The sequence below is a fragment of the Podarcis raffonei genome, chromosome 1, assembly GCF_027172205.1.
Source record: "Podarcis raffonei isolate rPodRaf1 chromosome 1, rPodRaf1.pri, whole genome shotgun sequence".
Taxonomy (NCBI): domain Eukaryota; kingdom Metazoa; phylum Chordata; class Lepidosauria; order Squamata; family Lacertidae; genus Podarcis; species Podarcis raffonei.
Window position 1 is genome coordinate 115,254,548 of NC_070602.1, and position 26,774 is coordinate 115,281,321.

Below are 26,774 nucleotides of genomic sequence, written 5' to 3' on the forward strand. Positions count from 1 at the left end.
TGCATTGTGTGTGTGTGTTGGTCTTTTTAAATACAATGTACATACATGATTCAGCTCTAAAGTTTAACACTTGGACGTTCCATTTATTTCCATCGAGGAGTTATGCATATGCTGAAATCTCTACATCAGGCTGGCTTCAAAGTCCTTATCAGAAATTCACGTATGCACACACACACATATAACGCGCATATATCTGGTGCCGATAACCGTATGATCGAAAAAGATGTATTCTATAAAGCAGCCCTTGACAAATACAGACAGAGCTGATCACCATATCTATCAAGTGTCTTTAAGGTTCAGGAATTTGAATGAGCGACATGGCGTCATAATTATGAACCAACTTCAGTCTTATTTGAGGACAGTGGGGTTTGCCCTATGTTGTCCCTACAGATCCCCCCACCCCCACCCCACCCCTGAAATTGCTACATGAACCTTTCGGTGTTTTTTGTGGGGGGTTTTGGTTATGTTCCGGATTTATTTTTTTAAGAAAGGCTACGAAGCTTGCGCCACGCACCGCCATCAAGTAGGTGCGTCCACCACTCACAATTGCAACCAGGAAATATTCTCAGAAAAGAAGGTCGTAGAGGCTATGAACCCGGGGCAAACGCTCTCGACCTGTCCTAGGATCTATCTCCGCATATTTAGATCGTGGCTTAAAGACCAGTTCTTTTGCTCGGTTGCTGGCAGAGGTGGGGGGGGCGGGAGAGAGATTTGGGAGCAAGTCAGGTTCAAATAGAAAAGATATCAAGGAGGAGTGGGGAAGGGAAGGAAGCAGGGCGGGCGGGGGTCATGCAGGCCTGCTCTGTACTAGCTGTTACACAGTTGACCTGCTGAAACCCTTCCTTCATGTCCACGATTTGTAAAATAATATTCAGGAATGGAGAATGATGAACCTGTGTCGATGGAGACCGCCTGCCTCTCTAGGAACAGAGGAAGCGTCCCTTCGTCTGCAAATGGCTTCCTGCGGGTTATATGCGAGGCATCTTTATTACAGAGAGCGCAGACAGACTGGGGTTTTCTTTTTTTCTTTTCTCTCTTTTCTTTCTCTCTCTCTCTCTCTCTTTGGAGGGGGCGGCGGTTTCGTTTATAGTCAGGCGCTGTCTGTTTATTTCCACTTTGCAGAGAGAAGTCAAAGGCAAACCGCGGGCGCCTTTGCACTCACATTACATCTTATTCCCCAGCACACGCAAACCCCCATCTTCCCAGTCAATTTATTATTATTATTATTATTACCACTGTTCTTTCACCAGCTCAGCCTTTATTATAATAACCTATGACAATTACATTATTATTATTATTTAAAAAATTAAGTCCTTAGGTAGAGTTCCAGGCCTCGGGCAATGGGGACGGGTGCTCAGAACTGTTAAGCCGCGGGGCCTGTGGAAGTTAATACTGTTTCAAGTACCGCTTTTAATACAGTGCACTGGAGAGGATGAAACGGGCAGCCAGGGGGGAGATAATAAAAAATATTTTATATTTTTTTAAAAAAACATTTCACAGCCTTGATCTGGCAAGACTCTTGCTAAGCATAACCTGCAGAAGGAAAGGGATGCACAGGGTCTGGAGTCCTCCCCCCTCCCCGCTTTTCCTTTTTGGAAAGTCCGAGGTAAACGCACTATTGCCATCAAGGTAATCCTCGCTGTCATTCAGTATTATCGTCTTCATCGCCGCCTCTGCCTTCAGTTTGGAAAAGCGACTGTCCCCCCTTCTTACAACCCCGCCACACACTCTCTCTCTCTAGTCTAGGGTCACTTGGAAGTAGCGTGTCAAACATTTAGTATTTAGTATTTAGATAAATCCCCCCCCCAAAAAAAAACCTAACGTGCACTCACAATATCTTAAAACCAAACTGGAGGCGCGGGGAAAGAAGCAACTTTTACCAAATACATTCTCCACACCCAGCCCTTTCCTTTCCAAAATACCTGACATCGACCACATTACTGCTATCTAAAGAATAAACCCACCAGGATCAATAGGAAGTTTCGAGCCAGTGGACCTGGCAACATAATAATAATAATAATATTAATAATGACAATAATTAATATCGATACTTTTGTGTGTATCTTCATAGAAAGCCCAGCACATTTCCACAAACGCACGCACGCACGCACACCCTCAAGGCGCTAGTCCCCTTTATTCCCTTTTTCCTTGTTCATCTTTTTCATTTTCATTCTTCGGTTCTGAAACCATATTTTAACCTGTCTCTCGGTCAGGTTTAAAATCCTAGCCACTTCGTAACGGCGGTCGCGGGTGAGGTACATATTAAAGAGGAATTCCTTTTCCAGTTCCAGAGTTTGGAATTTTGTGTAAGGGCAACGCTTTTTCCTGGTGGAACGCGCGTGAATCCAGTTCGCGGCGGGGTTATCTGGAGAAGGGAGAGCAAGAAGGGGGGGAGAGAGAAGGTCAGGGTTCGGAGGGAGAAGAGGGGCAGGCATTGAAGCAGGGGAGAGGGTTGGGGAGGGGAGAAAGGTCGTTAAATTAATTTAACGGAGGATGCCTGCTCCTTTCACAATTGAGGAGGAATTATCATAAAACCTTGAATGGCCCGGTCTGTTTACTGTACAAATGATGTCTTCTTGATGGCCGTAGGTGGTTATGGGGAGCCTTTTTTATGGCTGCTTGTTGCCGCTTGCTCTCGAGCAGGCGTCTAGACGTTTTTATAGGTTAGTAAAACTATCGGTTTTGCACATTGGAGCCTTACAGGTTGGGGTAATAAATCAAAGCGGGTGCAATTTCTTTTCTTTCTCTCTCTGGCTCGGATTTTTTTTATTTTTTTAAACTTACTTGGGTCAAGTTGCTGCTGAGGCTTCTCCTCCTTCAGATCGCTGCTGGGGCTGGCATTGCGGCTGCAACCAGACGCTGGCTTGGCCGGGGTGGCGGTACTGCCGTTGCTGCTGCTGGTGGTGGTGATATTGCTGGTGGCTGCAGCTACGGCGGCTGCAACCGGGTGAGAAGAACCGTTGCTCACTGTTGCTGCCGCCGCCGCCTTCTCGCGGGGCTCTGCCAGGAAGGAATTGCACGTGTACTCGGGCCCATTGACCCCCGAGGGCTCCCTAGACGGCGCGCACTCAGTTCTTTTGGAAGGAGAATCGGCGCTGCAAGACGAGGAGGAAGAGGAAGAGGAGACGGTGGCAGAGGAGGAGGAAGGAGAGGGCCCCACCGGACCAGTGGCGGCGGCGGCGGCGGCGGCTGCCCCGCTCTCCGGCTTGACGATCCCGTAGTGGCGCGCGCTGGAGGAGCCACCGCCGGCGCCGTTGGAGGCGATGCTGGTCGTCGCCGCTGCAGCAGCAGCAGCAGCAGCAGCCGCGGCACTAGCGGCGGAGACGTTGCTGTTGCCTCCGCCGCCGTTGCCGGGGCTGCTGGGGAAAGAGGCGAAGGGCTCAATCCAGGAGCGCACGTATCTGCCTCCGCCGCCTCCGCCGCCCTCGCCCGGTCCGCCTAAGTGCGGCTGGGGCATGTAAGGGTGGTAAATGCCGGGCATGGGCGCCGGAGGCTGAGGGTGCACGGCGGGCCACGAGGCTGGGAAGACGGCCGACTTGGGCGCGAAGCTGCAGGAGGAGAAATCCGAGCCCTCGGCCACCACACCTGAGGATGGCCTGGGGGTCGCATGGTGACCTCCCTGCAGGAACCGGGCAGCCCCGCCGACGCCGCCGACGCCTCCTCCTGCTCCTCCGACGCCGCCACCGTACACTTCCTCGCTGTCGTGGCCTATGAGGGAATCGACATAGTAGTTACTGAGGGTGCCGCCGGTCGACATTTTTTGGTGGCTCCCTCCGTAGCAGGGCATATGATGGGGGGAAGGCAAAAAAGGTTACTCTGTTAACTGTAGATGATCGCCCGGCCCGGAGAACAATCGTAGTATTTTGCAGGCGGCCAGGCTCAGCCATTGGTCCCTCCGCCCACGTGATCATATTTACCAATACTCCAAGTAAATCAATCCGCTAAACTGAAGGGGTTGCTGTGATTCAAGCGGAGGTGGTGGTGGGAGAAGAAGGGAGAAGGAAAAAGGAAAAACCCAAGGAGGCAACAAGCTAAGACAACAACCTCCTCCCGCCCTTAAAAATAAACAAAAAAAACCCTCATTCCCATCCTCTAAGGAAAATACTAGTCTCCAAAACGTGTAATTGTATACAGGCAGAGAGAGAATCCTTCCACTCTCTTGCCTTAGCCTTAGCCGGACTCCAAGCGGGCGTGGCGCGCTACTAGCAGAAGCAAGTTCGGGGACTATTTGTTCGCCTCCTTTGAGAGGTTCCTGCCATTCACTCCGCTGCCATCAGCCTCAAGCACGGAAGTTCTGCGAAGGCTTGGCTTGTCCTTGTCTTTGGAAGCTGCCGAGGAAAACCCCCATTGAAATCATAAGGAGAGAGAGAGAGAGATATGGGGAGGGGGGAGCCCAGCGAGATCCCCGCCTGTGAAAACAAACCCTGCCAAAAACTGAGAGTGTGTAACGACTCCTCATAAAACAGGGAAATGTTACAGTTAAAAAAAAAAAAAGCGCAGCAATGCAGGAGAGGGCCATTTTTCCAGAGCAGCTCTTGGTGTCGTTTCCTTTAAAAGGGAAAAAAAAGGGAAAACAGCAACACAGGGGCAGAATTGAATGATTGAAAAGAGAGAGAGAAAGGAAGGAAGGAAAGAGCTGCCCATTGTGTTGTTTTAAAACAGGTGGAAGACCTCTCCGCAATGATTTTATGCCTTTCAATAAAAATTTTATGAGGTGCATTTGATTATAGATTAATGTGTCCCTCTAATAAAATGGACTGATGGCACACGAGGAAAAAAATATCTCAATCTCTCTCTCTTTCTTTCTCTCTCTCAACACCAGTCTTTACTACAGTTTTCAAACTTTGGATTCAAACGGGGGCGTTGTCATTACTTCCAAGTTACTCCAGAGTTTGGGAGGCTGAAATGCACGAAATAATGAATGAATGAGCCCCGAAACCCCGCAGCCCCGTGGACAAGATCTCGTTGTAAATCGAGCCTGCTTTGCAAACATTCTGCCAGAAAGACAAAACTCGAGGCACCAGTGGCTAGAACTTATCCCCACTCCCCACCTCAGCACCTTCCATTCCTTAATTTTATTTCCTGGATATTTCCTAGTAAGCACAAACTCCTCCTCCGCCAACCCCCACCCCCGCACCATAGAAATCAAGGAGATTCAATCTGGTTCAACCACCTTTATTATTTACTATCAGAGACCAAGTATCCAGAGTGGGTTTTGAACCTGAAGCAAACGCTTCGCCGGGGATTTCAAGCCAACTGAGCCATTTATTATCATTCCTCCTTTTCCCCCTCCTGCTCCTCCTTCTTCTGTTTGATTCTGAGAAAGCCTAATATGATTGACTGAGGAGAGAACGTGCAGGGCTACTTCAAATCCAAACCTTTGCTTGGAACAAAACAAAGGAAGACAAGAAACGCATCGAGGGAAGCCGATAGGACTGCGTTACATATCTGGGCGCTGGAACCAGTTTTGTAGGAACCCATCTCTCTCACTGTTCGGTCTCTTTGGGTTTTATTTATTGTAACTTACTGTTTTCTTTATGTGCGGTGGAACTCACGCCCACTTCTCTCTCTTTCTCTGTGTGTCTACAAGCACTCAATGTTCATGCTCACATACCAGTTCAAAACAACCTAAGTATGTGGAAGCCATTGCCCTCGATTCCAGCTGAATTTACTTTCAGAGGAAAACGAGTTTGAATCATAGCCCTAAGTGCCATTTTCTCACGGCAACATCACGGAGTGTTTATTAAGAGCGAGTAAAAAGGAAAGGAAAAAAAACAACACCAAATATCTGTAGTTGTCACAGTGAGGGAGAGACGCTTTTATACTGAAGTTATGGATATTACAAAACAAAAACACAAACCCACAGCTCCGTATAACATCTCACAAATACTCAACGACCTGGTGTTAGCAAAGACAGAGAGAGTACAGTATACCTATCATCTGTGTACATGACTATCTACAAATACATACACAGGTTTTGCGCGCGCGTGTGCATACATGGCATATTCTGTACGCCCTTTGAATTTAGATACACGCAGTTTACTATTGATAAATCAGTACCCCAAAAAAAGCATCCATCTATATAAGAACAACTTTATCAGACAATTAACCAAAACACTGGGGTAGGGTTGGAGAGATGTGATGTCACTCGTTCTTTCATGAACTGTCTGGGTGTCATTAGGTTAGCAAATATTTCCAACATGTTAGAGGCAATTTCCTGATTTGGAAGTCAAGGAGGGGCATTTGTTGTTAGTTACGAGCCCATTTCTCCAGAAGTAGAGCCGGCAGTTTCTCAAGCTCTCCCCCCCTTCTTTCTTTCTTTCTTTCTTTCTTTCTTTCTTTCTTTCTTTCTTTCCTTCCTTCTTTCTTCCCTTCTTTCTTTCTTGAAGGTGAAAGCATTCCCAAGTATTTGGACTTCAGCCGGGAGTCATGTTCATTTGCAAACTCCTTTTAAGGGACTTTCTGCTTCGGATCTCCCCACCCCACCCCACCCGACCCCCACCCCGCCTTCCTAACCCCTTCCCCAAGATAAAGTGGCTGTGAGCAAGATTTCGCAGCGATGTCCGGGGAGGGCGTTGCGGAGAGTCGTGAACTTCATTATCCTGATGTGGGCTACAACGAAGGAACCACAGAAAACAAACACACGCACAAAGCAAAATAACCCAGGATTGTCAGGAAACCAAAAGGTGTGAGCGTTTGGAGACGAAGCGGGGAAAGGCCCTGTAGACAGAGACTAGGCAATATGGCTTCCTTTATTTTTTTACAACACTGCAAGTAGGAATCTAATAATAATAGTAATAATAATAATAATAATAATAATAATAATAATAATAATAATAAGTGTCTAGGGTGCATGAAAAGCAAGGGAGGTGAAAAGGAATAAAACAGCTGAATTTATTTCGCACGCTGTATTTGTAAGGATATATACAAACTGCAGTAAGGATTTGCAATAAGAGCACATTTAGGCTGGCAATCGGGGCTCTGGGCGAAGGCTCGTTACGGCTTCCGTTTTCCTTCCTAAAATTCAACTTACCGTTTATGATTGGGTGGGATAAAGGTGTCCACTTTCGGTCATAACATTTCACTAGCGTTTTGGCGCTCCCTTGTCAAGACTGTCTGTTCCCGACGCCCTAGGCCATTTCCTCGCGACCCTAGCAATTGCTAAAGGTATTATTAGGACTGACTGACACAGACAAATCTACCCCCCTTTAAAAAAAAAAAATATCTACGAGCTCCCACACTAGTAGGAGGATTTGGGTTGGGGGTGTGGGGTGATGGCGGGGTGCGCGGGAGGGAGAGTCTTTGAGCGCAAGGGAATGGCAAGGAGAAGCTGCGAAATGGGCGAAATGGTAGCGTTTTCTGGTTCGGTTTGGATTTGGAAAGACCAACCAAAGGAGCCTCGTGAACTTTACAGAGTTTATTGCATTATACATGCGAATAGGACATGCACAAAGAAGAAGGCGTAGGAAAAAGAAGAAGACATATTGCTTGTTATACCACTACGATTCCACGTATGCACCACAAGGGGAAGAGAGAGAAAAAAATGTCTACAGTTGAGGAAGAATGAAGGATTCCATTGCACGCACGAAGGACAAGTTTGACGCACACGGGAGAAAGGGGAGTGTTACATCTTAAAATGTGCTTTTTAAAATTCCTTTTCCTCTCACTCTCGCTCTCGCACTCTCACTCGCTTTGCCTCCCCCCCCCCACACCTCTCAAGGAAGAAAAAAATGCTTATTTTTCTTTCTTTTAAATAATTATTAAAAGTATTGTCATCTACTCAAAATGGCATGGCCCGTGTAACAGCCGCCCCCCCATAAATACCACGTGGTGAGTTAAAAAAAAAAACACATGGAAAAAGTCACATTATCTGGATGTCCAACAGCTCCAATAAGTTAAGACCAAATGATCATATTGAATCAGTGTTTACCCTGCATTACGATGAGAAAAATAATAATAAATTACACGTGCTAGGCTATATATATATATATATATATACATATATATATATATATACATATATATACTCGTCGTAGGAACATACATAAACACTTGCAGCACTAAAAAGAATGACAAAAGGTCACATTCTATCAGAAATAAAAAAAATGAAAAATGAAGGGGGTCTACTTTTGTCCCCCCTCTCTCTGTCTCTGTTCCCCCCAAAGTCTTTCCTACATATATATATTTATTATATATATATATATTTATATATACCAACTGGTGGTAACTGAGCCCAGGTCTCAATCCTTTCAAGCCCCCAGTTGAACCGGTTTATGAGAAGGTCAGATTGGCGGTCAGTTCTCGGATCCGGTTCTCTCTGCTCATCTTCTTGAGCTTCATTCTGCGGTTTTGAAACCATATCTTCACCTGCCTGTCAGTGAGGTTTACGCTCTTACTGATCTCTAGGCGGCGCTCTCGAGTGAGATACATATTGAACAAGAACTCTTTCTCTAATTCCAGTGTTTGATGTTTAGTATAGGGACACCTCTTCTTTCTGCCACTCTTTGCAGTTAACCAATTGCTGGTTGGAGTATCAGACTTGATTTCCTCTAGCAACATCAAAGGAGAAGGAAAGAAGGAAGGAAGGGAAAATAAGAAAGAAAAAGAAAAAAGAAACACCTCAGTCTGTTATAGAGTACCCTTGGCCATGAACCTACTACATCCATTGTGTCTGGCAGATATGGTGGCTTGTGGGTATTAAACATTGCTAACGGAGGTGTGTACATTGGGGCAGGGCGGGTTTTTTTTTAATATAATGATAATGATACAAAAAATGGTGTCCACATTCGAGTTAAACAATGCCAGCAGCAACACTATTTTCCACTCTCTGGGTTATTTCTGCAGCTTTCCCAAACATTATCTCTATGCATTCTCCCTGCTAATCCACATATTTCAAAATAGCCTGTGACATTGGGAGCAATATGAATACTGTCATCTTCCCACTGGTTCGCATTTTAGTGGATGTGAACTGTGCAAACCAACCCCCGCCTTATAAAGCCACTTGTTTGGGAAATGCCTCAGTTAAAAACAGTACTATCCCCAATCATGCTGAAAGAGATTCATCTGCATCACTCATTAAATTAAGGAAACACCCAAGGCAGGGGGGAGGGAAGTGGCCTTTCTAGTCCTCAACTAACACCAATATGGAGGGGGGCGAATACCTAAAAATCAACTGTATTTATCGTTTTCGCTTTTAATTCCCCATCTCCTATTAGATGCAAATGCCAGACCTGGGCTTAATAAACATGGTCTGTATTGTATTGTTCTGCACTTCCTACGAGTAACAAATGCACAGTAGAGATTGACAAGTTAATTTTTACTAAAGGCATGGTTTCTGAGGGGCCCCCGCCCCGCTCTTCCACCATATTCTCCCTTCTCCAAACGAAGCCCCTGCGGTCCTCCCCCATCTTGAAATAAACAATGCAGTTCCTTCCATTATTTCATAACAACCTTCAAAGCCTAGTGAAATTAGGAGACCCAAACTTGTCTTGTCTATAGTACCTTATCCCAAATTTAGACTTCCTTCGAAGAAAGGGCCTTGCCTTATTCTCCTCATACTTTATATGGGCTCTGCGGCACCTCCCTGTTTTATTTTATCTCGTCAAAAGAAAAACAACAACCCCACAACTTTTTATTACCATGCTTAGCAATCGACTGTGCTCTTCACAGAGAAGATCCACAGGAAATATTTGATCCCAATTTGACCAAGGAGGGGTGGGGGAGATTAACAGTGGGTGTAATTTAAGAACCTCTAATCTGAAGGAGCTGCTGGAGCAGTTATAATGCAGCAGCCTTGGCAAGAGAGAAACGAAAACACCCTTTTCCTGGCTGAATCTCTGGGATTCAAAAGGCATGAAACGATGGGTGTCACCAACATCGTGGCCAGGTCCTAAGGCATCCATGCCCTCCTTCCATTTCCTTTTTGTTTTTCCAATTGCAAAAAACCAAAAACCCAGCACCTGCAGCAGCAGAAAGAGGTGACGGGGGGGGGGACCCTGTCTGCTGAGCAGTTATGGCTGAGCTTAAAGCATTAAATGCTCCTGTGGTTTACGAGACTGGCGTGCCCAAGTTAGTCTGCCACCACGTTCGGGTATCTGCCCCCCACAGCCGCCAACTTCTGCGATCATACCGACCTTTGCTTTCCTTCTCCTGGGTCTCTGGGCTGGAAACGGAGGCTTCAGCCAGGCAGCTCCTGTCGTCTTGCAGCGTGGACTTGGACTCGGGACTTTCCACTTGAGAGACTTTGGCAGAGTTGTCTGAATGGTGGCTGCTGGTGCTGCTGGTGGTGTTGGTGGCGGCGGCGGTGGCGGCGCTGCCGCTGTTGGGGTTTTCATTCATTTTCTTCTCCATCGGAAGTTGCGAAGCTATCTGCGGTTTGGAAGCGCCGCGAGGGTTTAACTGCAACATGACAGTTGAACTCGTTTCGGGGCTGTTATGGTACTCTTGGGTTTTCCCAGTGGCGTAGGTCTGGCTCAGCCTGAAATATCCTGGGACGGGGACCTCGGGGTTTTCAATGGAGCACGAGTCAGAGACCAGCCTCTGGTATGAAGGGACGTCCGACGAAGACACCAGCTTGGAGCGCTTATCAGAATACATGCAGCAATTGGTTTCTTCCTTAATATTTGTCGTGAAGGAGCAGGTGGGGACCTGCTGAGTAACAGGTTGCTCTATTCGGCAGGACCTGTTCGGATCAGTCCAGTTGTCTACTTGAGGTATATAAGGGTGTACATTCATACCCATATTTTGATGGTTGACTTCTCTCTTGGCCAGAGACGGTAGAAGTCCACAGGTTTGCATCCCATAAGTCCCAATGTCTGTGCTAGGTGGCATGTACATACTGGCGCTGTTGGAATAGAAACTATCGCTCCTGCAGGCACTGATCAAGGAATCGACTAGGAAAGTGTTGGCGGCAGGAGAGCTGTTGGGAAAGGACATTTTGGGGAGGAATTTGAAGAAGAGAGATTGTGTCCTTTGTAGGCTGACATCTCTACGAAAACATTCCCTGTGTAATTGTGGATGCCTCTGCACAACCACATGACAGCTAAGCCAATGAGATTTGAAAATGGCCTTGAGCCGCTACCTCCCCGCCGGTCACGTGCTCCGCGGGACACTCCGGGCTGCGGCGCAAAGGTGGTCAACAGCGACATCTAGAACGTCGAGGAGAAAGTGCGCGCGCTCCTCCAAGCCAGGGAGCTCCAGCGGCGGCGGCAGCGGCAGCAATATTAGTAGCAACCTTTTTCTTTCTTTTTTTTTGGTCCTTTTGCAAAGCCAGCCCTGGCGCACTGCGCTGATTTAAAACAAGGAAATGCGTTGAACTGATCTGACCCCCCCATACCCCCCCCCATCTCGCAACTCTTTCGTTGTTGCTGCTGGGTTGTTGTTGTTTGGTTTTGTGTTTTTTGTGTGTTTTTTAACACCACAAAGGAGTTACTGTCCGAATTCAGGCTGATCCTGAGCCATGCCCCTTTGCTCCAATATCAATATATATATACATATATATGAGACAGGTACTTCAGGAAAATCCCAGGCTGGCTTAAACAGAGGCAAGGGGGGTGGGAGATGGACGCAGAGGCGCGCGCAGACACACAGAGAGATGGAGGGAGTGAGAAGGGGAGACGCATGCAATCCTACAAGGCGAAATATGTGGGTCTTCTTCTCATTCTCCCCACCTGTGAATAGTAATGGTGATGATAATATTGATAAAAGTGGTTTCTCCCCCATCTCCAGTCCTCATGGTTGCCCAACATCTCCTTCAAGTTACATGATTTGGCGGCAACTGACGACCTCAGAAGAGACCTCCCTAAGTCTCAGCCCTGGACAACACATCCTTCTCTTCTCCAATACTTCCTCCTTTCACTTCATAATCAAACACTTTCTCAAACAAAAGCCACAACATATAACAAAGGTCCAAAAAAAGTTGTGTGTGTGTTGTTTGTTTTTTGAGGGTGGACAGCTGACTATGTCTGAAGTGTAGGCGATCTCCAAAGGTGTCATAATTTGGGGAAGATACAAAGGGCCGGTGGTAGCGGTGGAAATAATGTTACCTTTTATGGATTTTGTAAAAGCATTGGTTCCTGACAAGTGCAAGGTACAAAAGGTTGTGGAATTTATTAATACAGATTAAGAAGAATCAGAGCGATCAATAAAATTCTCATCTACATTCTTGAGCCACTTGGTAATTTTCTTGCTTCTGAAGCTTTTTCAAGAGTTATACCCTCTGTTGCCACACACGGGAAGATATTTTATTAACAAATCAATCGAGACTTTGTAAAGGATAAGATTAATAGTTAAGATTTAGCATAATGGTGTTCGCGTTATGAATTATTGAAAATTATACTATTGATTTTTCCTCTTCGCTGCTAACCAAGAAGGTCAATTTTTGTTTTAATACAAATCGTCAAATATTAAAAGCTAGAAAAAAAATTTTGGTCATAAGTTTGGTTTTATAGCTCCAGCAGATTCCTAAAATAAAATAATTAATAAATAAGATGAGGGTCCTTTCTCATAGTACACATGTGAAGAAATTCTCTTTGCCCACGAAAATGGCACCAGAGCAAAGGTAAAGTTTTCGTAGACGATGTTGCTGAACTTCACACAAAAAACCCCCCACATATGCACTCACAACGCGGTAGCCCGCATCCCACAACGGAATCTGCTGGCTTCTTACATTATTTCATTACCCAACTTCATATCTATTAAAAAGGGGCGATAATAAACACCTGAGTCCACCACTCCCTAGTTCTTGACCACAGGAATCGTGGGCAACTCTACCTATGGATAAATTTGGACGCTTCTTTCAAAATAGATTTCCCCACTTCGATGTTCATCCTTTCTTTTCCTTATATTTATACCCGCATCACCCCCTTTTCTTGAAAAACAGGAGGACACATATCCTTGAAATTAAGGACTGCTCTCACCCCCTCTCACCTTCGGGACTTTAAAAACATTCATATTTTCCCTCTCCTCCCCGCTTGTTTGGCAGTGTGTTTTTACTCCAAAGGTGTCTCTTTTATTCATAAAATGTCACACGCCGCACGCCACGCAGGAACCATCTACTTGAGGTTAAATGTTGCCTTGAGTCCATCTATTTATTCCAGGCCTTGAGCTCATCCCTAACAGCAAACCTTCCTTCTCTCCTTTGAAATAAGAACCTCGGGGAAACCAAAACAGACCCTTTGAAATGGCACCCACGGCCTCTCCAATGACTGCAAGAAGCTTAATTTTCCGTCCTGGTTTTTTCACCCTTACGTCTTTGGCACTTTGGGGGGGTTACTTCACTTTCCCCCCTCTTCTTCTTCTTCCTCCCCTATCCATTTGCCGAAAACAACCCCCTCACCCCAGTTTGAAATCTCGCTGTGGCAATGAGACAGACCCTTTTTGAAAAAGCTTATCGCAGCTGTTCAAATACAACATCATTGTCAGGTTAAGAGCCGGTGGGTTTTACGGCTCCAGCCGCCTCTCTTCTCTCCCTCTGTCTCGCTCTCTCTCTCTCTGTGGCTTCTGTGTTTGTCGGGGAGTCTCCAGCTTACCTTCGTCAAATAAGCTACATTCCACCATCACCACCACCCCAGATAAACATTTTCTCTCTTTCTTCATGGACCCCTTTAAATTGCGAGTCCATAAGCCCTGCCCTTGTCCTGGATAGGGGCTTAGAAATAAGGGACACAGCACCGCGAGGAAGCGGTGGTGGTCCCAGTGTAGGAGAGAGGATTTTTGTCCCCCCCCCCTTTTCTCCAATTTGAGATCATTATCAGAGCCATTGCTAAGATTTTGTCTGAGCTGGGGAACAAACAAAAGTGGAGGTCACGATGCTCCCTCTTTGGGGGCCGGCTTTTTATGTGCTTTCCAGCAATTTCCCTTCCTCCCCCCCCCCTTTCCCTCTCCCCTCAAAACAAGACGCCAGACAACCCACCGAGTTTAAAGCAACCCAATACTATTTTCTGGTCTGCATTTTAAGACTTGACTGTGAAATCTAATCAGGTTTTTTTAAAATAATAATAATAACAACAACAATCCCCCTTCAAACGGCCTTCCGTAATTCTTATTTACACTTTAAGAAGTGCCCTAGAAATCTCCCAATGGCCGCATCCTCTTTATTTTATTTTATTTTGGCTATATGTTGCCCAGTTGTAACATTAAAGCAAGCCAGACTTTTCCCCCGTTTTCCATCTCAGGGGTGTGTGTTGTTTAATGAACTGACTCCGAGTCCTCCCTTTAGAGTTAGGACATTTCGCTAGATTTGAGGCGCAAGATACCAATGCCGCCATCTAATGACCTCCAATTATTTTTTTTAGATAAACCATGTGTACGGTTAAGGCTCTCCAGCTCTGAAGCAATCCATTGATCATCACCAATTACTACTTTTAATAAAAAAGAGTAAGGGTGGGGACAGAATTTGAGCCGGCTTGGGCAAATATATTAAAGTGTGTGGGGTGGGGTGGGGAATGGCACTGAAAACCGAAAACCTTAAAATTTGTGTGACACATCTAAAGGTTGAATAAACATCTCATTGGGAAATGGGTTACTCAGACCTTGTGTGTTTAACGCCACTTCAGTTTTAAATCATATTAAGATGGAATTGTAGTAATTAACATTAATAAATAAATCAATATTGTGCCATAAATGAGATATACAATCTACATTAATGCAAAGGTTTTCCTCTTTTACTGTCCCATATTTTTTCTTCAAAGGGGGTGAACCCCCCCGAAAAAAGCTCCATTTATAACTCGATTACTATTTGCAGTAAAATATATGTTGACATCCCCCTTTTCTGTCTTAATAAATAATAGAAAATAAAACCCGAGAGGAAAAGTCGATACTTTAAACTTTAATTTTAATCCTTCAGATTTATTCGACATTTTGTGCCTGGCCGTTTGATGCCCTTTTTGGGCTTTGTTTTGGAATGTATGTAGGGACGTATTAAAAAATATTCCTCCTACTTTTTCCTCTTCTAACTGCAATTTGTTTTATTCTCTTCTCATTATTAAAGGGGTGGGGGAGGGGAAGGAGCCTACCCAAAAGTGGGGGGCAGATATTTTGCAGCTGTGGACTCTGAACTGGATTGACAAATATTGCTCAAAAGACTGGCATTCAGACAGGCTCCCTGGAAGCCTATCTAAATGTTCCCTTCCTCCTTTCATCTAAGTATTATTTAATCTGGAGGCGTTTACACATTGATTCAGTTTATTTCATTCCACACCACTGCAGAGCAGAGGCGCTGAAAGGTATTCCTTTTAATTAAGAAAGGAAATTAGTGCCATACAATATCGCGGCTTTTCGTCCCATCATAACACAGCAATTAAATGATTCTGCTTTCTGAGCCTCACGTTGTTATGCGGAGCAGAGACAACGTCCCAAATATTTGGATTAAAAAGACGAGGGAGATGTGTGATGAGACCATCGCTCTTGGTAATGTACAGAACGTAATTAACTAATATTAACTATACTACATGAGATATGAGGGAGAAGTCAACAGCACGCCCTCCCTTGTTTTTGCTCTGCAGATATTATATGCATCTCTATAGCTATATAGGTATCTAGGGCTATAGATATCTATAGATGAACCAACTGATTCAAGTCATAAACGAAACTCCCCTGAAGAGGATTCACGTTTTGTCCATTGTTTATCATAAGCCTTTTGTACACAAAAGCACGAGTTCAATTTCAGACGCCCGCAGACTTTACTAGAAGGGTCTGGCCAGGTTAATGTCTTTACAGCATACATCCTCTACTCTCTCAATTAATTAGAAGCTCCGGAGAGACTTAGTACTGTATACAATAGCATTGGCCGTAGTCTTGAGTTACAGTTATTTAAAACATGGAAGTATCAATGCGGCATAAGCTTTGGCAGATTTGGTAACCTTGAATGGAGGGACAGACAGACAGACAGACAGACAGATAGATAGATGGATAGACAGACTTCTGTATTTTTTAAATTGCCAACGTTTTCTGCGCCATCTTAACACTCTCAGATCAAAAAGGCTTTGGGAAATTGCTGAAAATCATAACCAAAATGAACTCCCATCCCCACACCTCCCCAGGTCCATCACACGTGCGTGAAGGTTCCACAAAGAACAAAGGCGAGATTTTAAATATCCAACTAATTTAATGAGCAGAGTATATATAATACGCATATAGCCCCAACCACAATGTTACATTTTTTTAATTTTCAAAACAAGGTCTTAATATAAATGGGAGGGGAGGGGAGGGGTGAGGGAGAATTCTAACCGTGTAGTTTAGTCTTCATGCGGTGTCTGACAAGGCGTGCGTTAATTTAACAGTGGGGGAAAAGCCCCACACCAAACATTAACCTTTTCTACATTATTCTTTCCCAAAATAGATTCATCTTACACCATCCCGTTTATTATGGATCTTAAATGGCAAATATTAATTTCATTTGTGTTTCAACATAATGGTGGTGGTTTTTTTTAAAAAAAACATTTCATTTTATTTCAGAACACTTCCGTTTATTTCAGGCGGAAAGGCTATTCTAGGTAACTGGAGTAACAATGAACTCCTTTTTATAAAATAAAATATTTTAAAAATCCACTGGAAAACAATGCGCCCAACATTCATTTGGTAGGGATGACTTTGAATGTGTCTAGTTTATTGGATTACACAATGCCAAATTTCGAATCCATATTTATGCAGAAGGAGAAAGGCGGAGGAAACCAACTCTGATCTTTGGTGTTTTTACCTAAAAGTGCGTTTTCGGAGACAACTAAGATCTCCCAAATCAGATGCCCTTTTTGTGGAAGGGGTTCCGTTTTTGTTTTAAACATTTTAGGGGTCCTTGGAATACATAATTCTCTCTCCGTTTGTATCCTTTCTGTGGAGAATGAAAATTAGTTTCACAATATCGGGTCAAGGTGACGAAATGATATCCACCATAAGCAAAATGCCCGACTCTTCTCTGGTAAATAAAGCTATCTCTAGAGAAAAGGCACCCCCCCAAAAAAAAATACTCAGCAGCCCATTTTGCCACTGATTAAAAGTACACGTTCTTTTTAACATTGAACTATCTGCCTGCGTTGGTCTTCTCATGAAAAAATCTCGACCTAAATATAAACTGGCTTTGATCACATTGGTATTCTTGGGGCGCTATGATTGCGCTGAAAGAGAAACAATTAGAATTTCGTTCTGTTGAGGAAATCCAGGAGATAAACTACCCCGTCCTAAAAAATTACTAGTTTTAAAAAAAATTCTTATGCATCATATTGTAAAAGATTATGACCCAAAATAATTTTTTTAAATGAAATACGTCTTGTTCATGTCATGGTCATGAGTTACTTGTTTAATAAATCCTGTTTATGCTCTATTTTCTCATTTCCCAAGCCCTGAAAACTTATAGTTGCTTATATATTAGATATTTTATTAGTAGCAGGGTGATTGGGGACCGGGGTGGAAATACACTTGAACATCAGGACAATTAGACATTCTGGAATATTAGCGCGCCCTCTTGTGGAATTTAGCAGTCCGGCATGCAGGGAATTTTTTTATTTGAAAAAAACACTGCATGCTTTCTTCTTGCATTTCTGAGACATTATTCTGCTGGGTTTTTTCTTCGAAAAAAAGCTTTTATATTTCTATTCCTATATATTAAAGCTTTTTTCGAAGAAAAAACCCAACGGAGTTGTCTTAGGACAACTGTAGTTGGTGAATTTGAATTGATTCGCCTTTTTGGTACATTCCTGACTGAAGAGTAAATGATAAGGAAAGTCACCCCCTTTTTAATAAAACAGTTTAAGGCATCAGGAAAGCACACAATATTTTCCTATAACGTTAAGAGGATATTTTTTCAGGCGCCTTGAGATTATAAATTGAATTATTTGGACGTCCTATGGGCTCCAAATCACAAGTCAGTTCTTTTTCGGATAATCTGCGTCACATTGAATTCCATGAACGAATTCTCATTTATTTTAGTGGCACTGAGTTGCAACTGTTGCTTTTGACTTTATTTATTTATCTATTGGGATTTTTTTTTAAAAAAAATATGTATTGACCTGATTTCTGTATGTATATCACTACCAAACAGTAAAAGAAAAATTTGAGAAGAAATGGTGGCTTATGCCTTGCGGGGCGGGAGGGCGGCTAGGGACAGAATTCTAAATATGGTTTCAGGAGGAATTAGAAGAGGTTTCGCAGCAAATAAGCTGTTAGTCTGGAGAAACTGCAATGGGGTTAGTCTGGAGAATTCTGCAAATACTCCTGGTAAGAACTGATGAAATGAACTATTTCCTAGTGGAAGTCGAAGCGCTCCAAAGACCTACGTGGTGGATTCGCGGGTGTGGATAGCTATGCAGTAAGAAGTGTGTTTGTGTGTGTGTGTGTGTGTGTGCGGTGGGTGGTGGGTGGGTGGGTGTGCGAGAGAGAGAAAAGCCAGAGAGAGGGGGGAGGAAGTAAGAAATGGGGGAAAGAGGCACACAGAGAGAGTGGGTGGTGGTTGAAAATAAGAGAGGAACCTTTAAGGCTCCTAATTATTCAGAAAGGTTAAAGGTGATGACCTTGACATTTTGGAAGTTCAAAGGCAGACACTTACTGTTTTCCTTGCTTAAGAGTTTCAAGTTTTAATTTTTGGCCATGTCTACCTGAAGCCTCGACGCTTAACGTTTGCTTTATATGTTTCGCTCTCATTTTATCCGTCCAGTTTGGCCTTTAATTGATGCAAAATGGACCCACCGCTTCTCCCTCCCACGCCCTACTCTCCTCCTTTTTTTAAGCCAAATTCTTTTCTCACTCGTCTCCTTTATTGCTCGTTGCGGAAATCTCTTTTTCTGCCACCAGAAGGTGTACAATATAACCCAATTAAGCTGTTTAGACCCTGAGCTTTTATGGTGTTGTCTAGACAGTTCAAGGTTTTGTAAACAGCCTAGCTAGGTCGCGCAATATAAAAGTAGAGGCGAGGACCTCCACCAAACCCTTCTCGGAAAAACAGTAATAATTATAAGAATAATAATGATAATGAAGACTGGGTAGCTTGGTGGCTAATTAGATTATTTCTCCTGTTCCTTTCTGTGTGTGTGTGAATATAGGGTGGAAGATCAGGAGCACCTTTTAAAAGATTTGCCCTCCTTATCCCAGTACCAGTCACCCATCCTTAATTAAGTTCAAGTTTTGGAGTGGGAAGTTTCGTTTCGACTGGAACTCTAAGTCGCTATGCTAGTTCGTTTCGGCTCCCCAAAGTTCATTAGAACTTTGTACTACAGTGGATATCCACTGTAAGTCGGATCAGGATGCGCTTTACAATATAGCGCTTTTTTAAAATACAGGATATGTTCCAGACAGAGTTTTAAAAGCAACACCTTTTAACTCCCACTTATTCAAATGGAATAGATTTACATACATATTTTTCCCCCAGGCTGACATGTTGAGTTTCCCCCTAAAAATAACAAAAGCTGGGTAACCCCGCCGGGGACGTTGCTCCTGTTTTTTGGGTTTTTTAAAAAATTATTCTCATTATAGCGGAGAAAAAGAGAACGAACAGGTTTTTTTATTTGAAATGTAGGGGCATGAGGGGAGCACATAACGGTGGGTCGGACCACACTCTCAGCTATTAGTCGATTTCACTTGACACCAGCAGGGACCCGACTATGGACCTTCAGAGATGGCACTGCTCATAACGCACGCGGAAAAGGCAACTTCAACCTTACTAGGAACCATTTGTTCACATGGGCACGACAGTGTCCCGTGCTGCTACTTTTTAAAAACAACCCCCCCCAAAAAAAGGCAATGGAAACCAGATATCTCTCTCTATACTGGTGTGCGTAAAGGTAGCTACCGAATGCACAGAACCACCTTTTCGACAACGACAACGAAAGGAGGAAGTTGAGAGGAGCCCCTCTCTCCTATCTCAGACCCAACAGAAAGCGGGCCCAACACGGCTCCTTCATAACGCGCTTCTTTCTTAACTACCATCTACATTCGAGGTCTAGTAGCGGCCTCCGCCAGGAACTAAGGAGAAGTGGGTGGGGAGGGAATTAAAGCAACACGGTGGGTAGTTTCACCAAAGAAAAAGAGAGAGGATGGAAAGGGAGTGGAAATCCAGACAAAACGACAACCCCCAAACCCAAAACTCCAACGACACACAACAAGGTTAGAATGGACTATTGGATTTACCCTCTCGGTTTCTGGTCCCCCTTTAGAGGATTCCTCTCCGCCAAGCGCCCCAAGACCTCTCGTGGACACAAGGGCTGTTTGGAAGAACCAGATCTGTTGAGCATGGGTGAAATAAAAACAATAAAAATAACAATAAAGGGAACTTGTCCGCAGGGTGGATGTCGTGTAAACCTCTTGATTATTATTTTTTTGATTATTATTATTTTTGCACTCAGGTGGCAGGTTGGACCAGGGAGGGAGGTCTCCTTCGCCTCCTTCCGCTCCCCGCTTAGTCCTCTCAAAACAAGGGATTCCCCGTGAAATACTGCAGTCGATCTCTGTTCAGTTTCTTTTCTTTCATCCGTCGATTTTGGAACCATATTTTGACTTGTCGATCCGTGAGGTTCAGCATCCTAGACAGCTGGAGTCTTTTCTCTTTGTTTATGTACACGTTGAAGAAAAACTCCCGTTCCAGTTCTCTTATCTGGTATTTCGTGTAGGGACATCTTTTTTTCCGGGATCGCTGGGGAAGTGCTGGACATTCAGGAAAGGAAGGAAAAAAAACACAACCCAATCATCATGATGATGATAATAATGAGGGAAGCGGGGTGGGAGACAGAAGGGGGAAATTAGGAACGAGGAAATTAAGAAGCTGGCATATGTTGTCCCACTCAGAACACTTTCAAGCAGAGCTACACTTCCTAAGGACTTACTGTAACTATTCCCTTACTCCCTGGGAAACCGACCACTGAAACATCCAGGGAGTTTTCTGCCTCACGCTAGTCAACTTTGTCAAAGTGGCTTTTGGAAGGTGTGGGTGGAAGAAGAAAAGATGGAAATAATAATAATAATCGACGTAATCCCAAGCTTATACTACCCAACTCCATTTACAGGACTGAGAGAAGGGCATGAGTGGAATTGTTTGAAACTGACTTTGCAAAGTACACCTCTACCCGTTCAGTTGGGACCCTGGTTTTCCCCCCCTCCCCTTCCACAGTAGAATGGTTTGTGGGAAAGAATTCTGCCTCTCTCAAATGTCAGTCCCAAGTCCAGCGCAGACAGGATCCCCACTGAATTTTATATATATATATATATATATATATATATATATATATATATATATACACACACACACACACACACACACACACATACACACACACACACATACACACCATATATATATATATAATCACATACCAGTATATGTCTGAACACCCCTCCCCAATCAACAGTTTCGTCACAATTAACATCCTCCTCCAAGAACATCTATAAGTTACCCTCAATGGGTTTCCTATCGTAAACACGCTTTACAACGGTGAGGGAAACCTTGTAGGATATATAAAAGCCCTTCGGATGCTTATAAAATCTCACATAAAAAAGACCTCGGGCTTGACAAAGTGGTGGCCTCGTGCTCCCTCCCTCCCTCTCTCTCTCCCACCCACCCACCTACTCACCCATCCTCCCTCCACCCACCCCACCCCTCTCAATTTTTGGCTTTCCTCTCGCTCCCCGCCTCCCCAACTTAGCAAATAAATAAATAATCAACAGCTCCGGGAAGCGGGGCTGGTCGTGTGGCTCTTCGGACTGGGCGCCTCTCCTTACCTGAAGTGCTGCTGTTGCTGCTGCTGCTGCTGCTGCTGCTGCCCTTGTCCGGTCGGGCCTCCCCCGACGGCGACTCGGCGCTGCCCTCGCTTGTCACTTTCTTTTCCTGGCCGGGCAGCGGGGAAGCTTTGCCACAAGTGTTGCTGGCGAGCTTGAGGTCGCCCTTGTCGCCCTCTGGCTCCGGGTAGGGGGTGCCGCCTCCTCCGCCTCCGCCGCCTCCGCCATGCGCCGCCTCGTAAAACTGGTCGAAGCCCTGCGGGAGGATCCCGTTCCTGCCCACTGCGCTGTAGAAGTTGGCGGCGGCGGCGGCGGCCGCAGCAGCTGCGGAAGCGGCGGCGGCGGCGGCGGCCGCCCCGTGGTGGTGGTGGTGGGCTCCGCACACGGGATCTGCCTTGAAGAGCACGTCTGTCCTGCGGGTGGCCGGCTGCAGAAAGTCCCTGCCGTGCATCACCTCCTCGTAGTAGCTGCTGGGCGCGTAGCTGCCGCCTCGGTAGGGCCACTTGCCGCCGCCGCCTGCGCCGCCTGCGCCGCCGCCACCTCCGCCGCCGCCGCCTCCCGCGTAGTCCCTGAACGCCGCCGCCGCCGCTTCGCGCACCGGTTGCACATGGGGAGGCAGGTTGGAGGCGTAAGGGAAAGTCATTTGACAGGAGGGCGACTGGGACAGGAACGGGGGCTTGCCGGAGAAATCCGAGGAGGAGACGTAATAGGCGGCGGCGGCGGCGGCGCACCCGGGGAGGTACATGCTGGATGCCCCGTGGCTGCCGCAGTCGTCAAAGTCACTCATGTCTTCTCCTCCTCCAGCTGCTGCTGCCTCTGGGCGAGGGCGAGCAGGCAGCGGCGGCAGCAGCAGCAGCAGCCGAGCCAGCGCGTGGGAGCCGGAGGAGCCCCATCTATCTGCGCGCGAGGCTTTGGGCAGGAGCAGCCACCACCAAGGGGGGAAAAATCCCACCGTGTGCTGACGTGCAATTCATCTTGATTGATTCGAGTGGTAATTATGTCACGTGACGGCAGGCGATGGTAGAAATGTCCTTATATCTAGGAACGGCTCCCCTTTTCGCCCGCCTGCCTTCGCCAGAGGTTCCTTCTCTCCAAGAATGCCCTTCTTCCGAGAGCTTCCCAGTTCTCTCGCTCACACACACACACGCGCGCGCGCGCTCTCTCTCGCTCTCTCTCACGCGCAAAACAGGCACAGGTTTGGACAAATAGGACCTTTTCCAGCTCTTTCTCTCTCTCCCCCCCACCTCCCCAAACTCCACACACACACACACATACTCCCCTTCCCCTCCTCCTCCTCCTCCCCCCCCGTTTCACCCCCCTTTCCCCAACCAGGAGTCTCGATAAGCTATAGGTAGGGCAGCAAATCACCTGGGAATGCCATCCTTTGCCCAGATTCCTGCGCGCATACATCTCACATGCACAGCCCAGACCTATATATCATAGCAAAATCCTCCACAGAACTGGAATAGAGTCAGGCACACAAAGCCTACGACACCATGTCCTGGTTTGAGACACAAACAGGAATAGTTTGTATTTCTATAAAAAGAACAAGAACAAACAGTCGCCGGAAATGCAGTCAGGAAAAGCTTAAGGGCCAAGAAGGTGTTTAGGAAGAATATCTCTCGCTTTCCAGACTTTGCAAAGCAACCGCCAATATTTACCCTGATTGGAGCATCCTTTCTCCTTATTAGAAAAAAGCATGTAGGAGCTTGTTGCTTCTCTCTCTCTCTCTCTCTCTCTCTCTCTCTCTCTCTCTCTCTCTCTCTGACACACACACACACACACACACACACAAATGCTTGATAGCTAGCTAGCCAGCCAGAGTATCATGTAGCAAAACCAGGACGTTTCCCCTGTTTCATTTAATATAATGCAGTTTTTCCAACTCGAAATTCTGTTGCTTGCTTCCCTTCCCTACTTCACGATATCATTTTGTACCGGACAGAAAGAAAGAAAGAAAGAGCGAAAGAGATAGGGAGGGAGGTAATATGGAATGGGGACTAGGTCTATCTGTCAAATCGATGCAGAGTCTTATATATAGGCATCAACTTCCACCACTACCCGCGTTTCATCGAAGTGTGAGCCTCGTTTCCGAGCGCCTGTTGGACTGACAGAACCCTCGGCTGCATCAGACATCTTAGGGTGGGGCAACTGCCCCAGAACAGTCGCTTCCTTCTGAAAAGCAACAATCAGATCCACGCAGAAACACACCCCAGCTTCAATGTCACTTGAAGGGGGAAGGAACGGGAGAAAGACACAGTATTTGAGAATTAAATTCCTAAACACAGAACCGCACACAGCACCTTCACCTCGCGGTTGTGCGGTTGGAATGGCTCCCTCGCCCTCCTCCCTTTCCTTCTCCTTCTACACATTCAAGGCGCATGAAATGAGCGAGGACACATTAAATCAGATACACACCGAGAATCCCCACCGAAGAAGAGGCACATTTCTTCTGACAACAGAAGACCGGTTCTTTCCTCCCGGTTCTTTCCCTTGTCTGTAGTACAATGTCAAGTTTAACCCCACAACTTTGTTTCTCCTCCTAGTCGAAACAGTACCAGAACACCGTCGCTTTACTAAAGACAACAAGATGGAAATCCATGTCTATTTCCCGTCCCCTCCCGCTCCCAAACTTCTGAGGGCTATTAATAAAATAAAATAAAGACGACATCTAAGATTATTATCCAAGATACTGATAGTAAAATGAGATGGAATTTATTTTCTCTTATGAACCATAGCCAGGAGCACGAAAAAGAAACCAAAAAACCTCGAAAGAAATTGGATTTCAAGGCCATCTAATATGACTTTCTGAAGGGGGGGGGGAAATGATTTTTTTATTATTATTTTTTAAAAAACACACGCCTTCCGGTCTCAACCTTGTAACGTCCTATACATTCAATCCTTTAGAAGCACGAAGGCGAATTAAAACAACGAGGCTAATCGTAGTCAGACGGGTTTAAAAGCCTTAGTTCAGTGTGGGCTTTCGAGCCGGCTAAATAGGTGTAGGATTGGAGCAGTGTGTGTGTGAAGATATGTGTGTAACACACACACAAATACACCTCCCAAACAGGAAGAGAATACCAGATATTATTATTATATACTTTGTTATATTGTTTTACATTAATGAGAGGCTTATATGGATATATAACGACACATATTCGTTTGATGTCCTCGATAAATCCCAAAATGACCAAGTATCTTGGACAAGGGTGCTCCTGATTGACATCCGCAGTGACTCACAAGTCCTAAGCCCTCTTTTGCACTTAGCTCTAGGAAGGAAGCTGAGAAGGTAGGAGAAATACCTTCATCTCTAAAGCCTAACCAAGCCAAGTCCCAGCTTCCCCATATATGAACCTCTTTCCTAATTAAAAAAAAGAAAACAAAAGGGGTGGGGAAGTAGAAGGAAGGGGAAGATCATATGCCCAAATGGTATCCAAATCTCCTTCGAGTGTCCACCATTTAACCTTGGTTGCCTTGCTTGTATGACGCCCATCCACGAATCACCACCACAAGCTCACACCAAACCTGCGCAACAGATCCGGGCATAAACCAGCCGCACCACCCAATGTCCATTTAGCCAGACACAGTTCCACCTCCTTTCTTTCGAATGCTCATGCTTGCTTTTAGGTTTTGCTGCAATGAATGGGCTCCCCTCCCCTCCCAAATGTTGACTGCGCAGCTAAAATGGCCCCTGCGTCTCCTATCGCAATGGAGCGAAGCAAAGGCTTTCTCGCTTGCGCGGTTGTCTCCAATATATCCTCCAGACCAAGCGCCTCAGGATCATGCGGAAAAAGCAGACGATTCCAAAAGCAGACGATTTCCCCCCTTATTCGCCCCCACCCATCGACGCACCCTCCAGTAACCACACCACAGGAAATCAACATAAAGCTAATAACCAGCATCCTGTCGACCCCCACCTCCACCTCACCTCTCCTTTTCAAAAACCCTTGAATCAGCTACATATCTGGATAGGAGGCAACTAGTTTCCACCATTCCAAGTTCAAGGACACGGTGGTCGTTTGTTAATAAGGAAAAGGAAATGAGCGCGGGGGGGGGAGAGAAAAAGACGCCCTCCACGATTCTTGCAAAAGACCACTTATAGTCTGGAAATGCCTATTAAACAAACCACAGCAAAAGAGAAGAATCCGGTGTCCTTGAGCCGCTCAAGGATTCCTACCCTGATTAAGACGCGAAGAGAAATCTGGGACTTTACCACAGACGCGTCTTCAAAATGGGTCGCCTTGTTCTATCCGGCGCGGTAGCATTTCAAACCCGGGAACTAACAAACCAACACCCCACCCCGCCGCGCCCGCCTCGCAACGCGCAACATAGCACAGAAGGGTGGCTTTACCGTTCGGCGTCTTGCAAGGTCTGTCGTCGTTGCCTCCTGGAACTAGCCGGTTTTCCACTGCGAGTGACATCTCCAAAGAAGCCTCCGTGAAAAATTAGGACGGCTGGCATAACGGAGTCGGAGCGGGGGGGGGGGCGGAAGAGAGAGAAGCAAAATATGCCTGGTCCGCCCGGAGAGAAGGTGCTGTATATTTGTGCCACCCAAGATAAGACACTAACTTGACCTTAACTTTGTTATGGCGCCCCTAGTATCTGGAGAACGTGAACAGACACTGTCTGGCAGCTCTCGTAAAAACTGACTGGAGAAGCGATTCTGAGTCATTTCATTTATGGCCACTACAGTTCTGCAAGAAAGCTTTTCCTCCCTGCCAAACTTTAATTATTTATGCTCTTTTAGGAAACACAAAAGCGCCCAGAGCCATTTAAAACAATCAGAGGGACGTTCCTTTTGCCTTATCAAACTCCCAGGCATTGCAAAAAGCACCCCCGGCTTAGCCTATCAGAGCGAAGGACTCGTCCCCGCGACGCCAACAAGATGCGGATTTGGGGATTGACTCCAGGAGGAAGATGTATGTGGACATGTGTGTCGCTAATGAAGCCATACAATCATGTTGGGCGTGTGTGTGTGAAGGGGAGGGAGGGAGGGACAGAGAGAGAACCTTATTTTCTACACACCCCACCCTCCAAATCGCATCACAAAACATACACACCACACCACCACAAACACA

At 45.7% G+C, this 26,774-nt stretch overlaps 3 protein-coding genes across 5 annotated transcripts; all 3 read right to left on the reverse strand.

The window, feature by feature from the left end:
• Positions 1-1,036: 1,036 nt before the first annotated feature.
• HOXD9 (homeobox D9) lies at positions 1,037-26,540 on the reverse strand. 2 transcript variants are annotated; one of them, XM_053410390.1, is made up of 3 exons: positions 26,048-26,540; positions 2,785-3,708; positions 1,037-2,365 (listed from the first exon to the last, which is right to left on the reverse strand). In XM_053410390.1, exons 1-3 carry the CDS (start codon positions 26,115-26,117, stop codon positions 2,124-2,126), a joined length of 1,236 nt encoding a protein of 411 aa, XP_053266365.1. In that variant the 5' UTR covers positions 26,118-26,540; the 3' UTR covers positions 1,037-2,123. The 2 variants fall into 2 exon arrangements, with proteins under 2 accessions (XP_053266365.1, XP_053266358.1); XM_053410383.1 differs by lacking the exon at positions 26,048-26,540 and having other exon boundaries at positions 2,785-4,060.
• HOXD11 (homeobox D11) lies at positions 3,622-22,907 on the reverse strand. Of its 2 annotated transcripts, XR_008332990.1 has the most exons (3): positions 21,700-22,907; positions 20,116-20,628; positions 3,622-3,708 (listed from the first exon to the last, which is right to left on the reverse strand). XR_008332990.1 is itself a non-coding variant. In XM_053410413.1 (2 exons), exons 1-2 carry the CDS (start codon positions 22,481-22,483, stop codon positions 20,393-20,395), a joined length of 1,020 nt encoding a protein of 339 aa, XP_053266388.1. In that variant the 5' UTR covers positions 22,484-22,907; the 3' UTR covers positions 16,086-20,392. The 2 variants fall into 2 exon arrangements, 1 of the variants encoding a protein (XP_053266388.1); XM_053410413.1 differs by lacking the exon at positions 3,622-3,708 and having other exon boundaries at positions 16,086-20,628.
• On the reverse strand, positions 7,403-13,721 carry HOXD10 (homeobox D10). The gene is made up of 2 exons (XM_053410402.1): positions 10,134-13,721; positions 7,403-8,549 (listed from the first exon to the last, which is right to left on the reverse strand). The coding sequence occupies exons 1-2, from the start codon at positions 10,933-10,935 to the stop codon at positions 8,272-8,274; spliced, it is 1,080 nt and encodes a 359-aa protein (XP_053266377.1). The 5' UTR covers positions 10,936-13,721; the 3' UTR covers positions 7,403-8,271.
• Positions 26,541-26,774: the final 234 nt, after the last annotated feature.

Excerpts from the sequence above, each read along its gene's own strand:
- HOXD9 (XM_053410383.1), bottom strand. The coding sequence starts at position 3,787 with ATGCCCTGCTACGGAGGGAGCCACCAAAAAATGTCGACCGGCGGCACC. Across the intron at positions 2,366-2,784 it reads TCAGCAGCAACTTGACCCAA|ATAACCCCGCCGCGAACTGG; the intron begins GTAAGTTTAAAA and ends TCCCTTCTCCAG.
- HOXD10 (XM_053410402.1), bottom strand. The coding sequence starts at position 10,935 with ATGTCCTTTCCCAACAGCTCTCCTGCCGCCAACACTTTCCTAGTCGAT. Across the intron at positions 8,550-10,133 it reads CCAGGAGAAGGAAAGCAAAG|AGGAAATCAAGTCTGATACT; the intron begins GTCGGTATGATC and ends TGATGTTGCTAG.
- HOXD11 (XM_053410413.1), bottom strand. The coding sequence starts at position 22,483 with ATGAGTGACTTTGACGACTGCGGCAGCCACGGGGCATCCAGCATGTAC. Across the intron at positions 20,629-21,699 it reads CAGCAACAGCAGCACTTCAG|CACTTCCCCAGCGATCCCGG; the intron begins GTAAGGAGAGGC and ends CTGAATGTCCAG.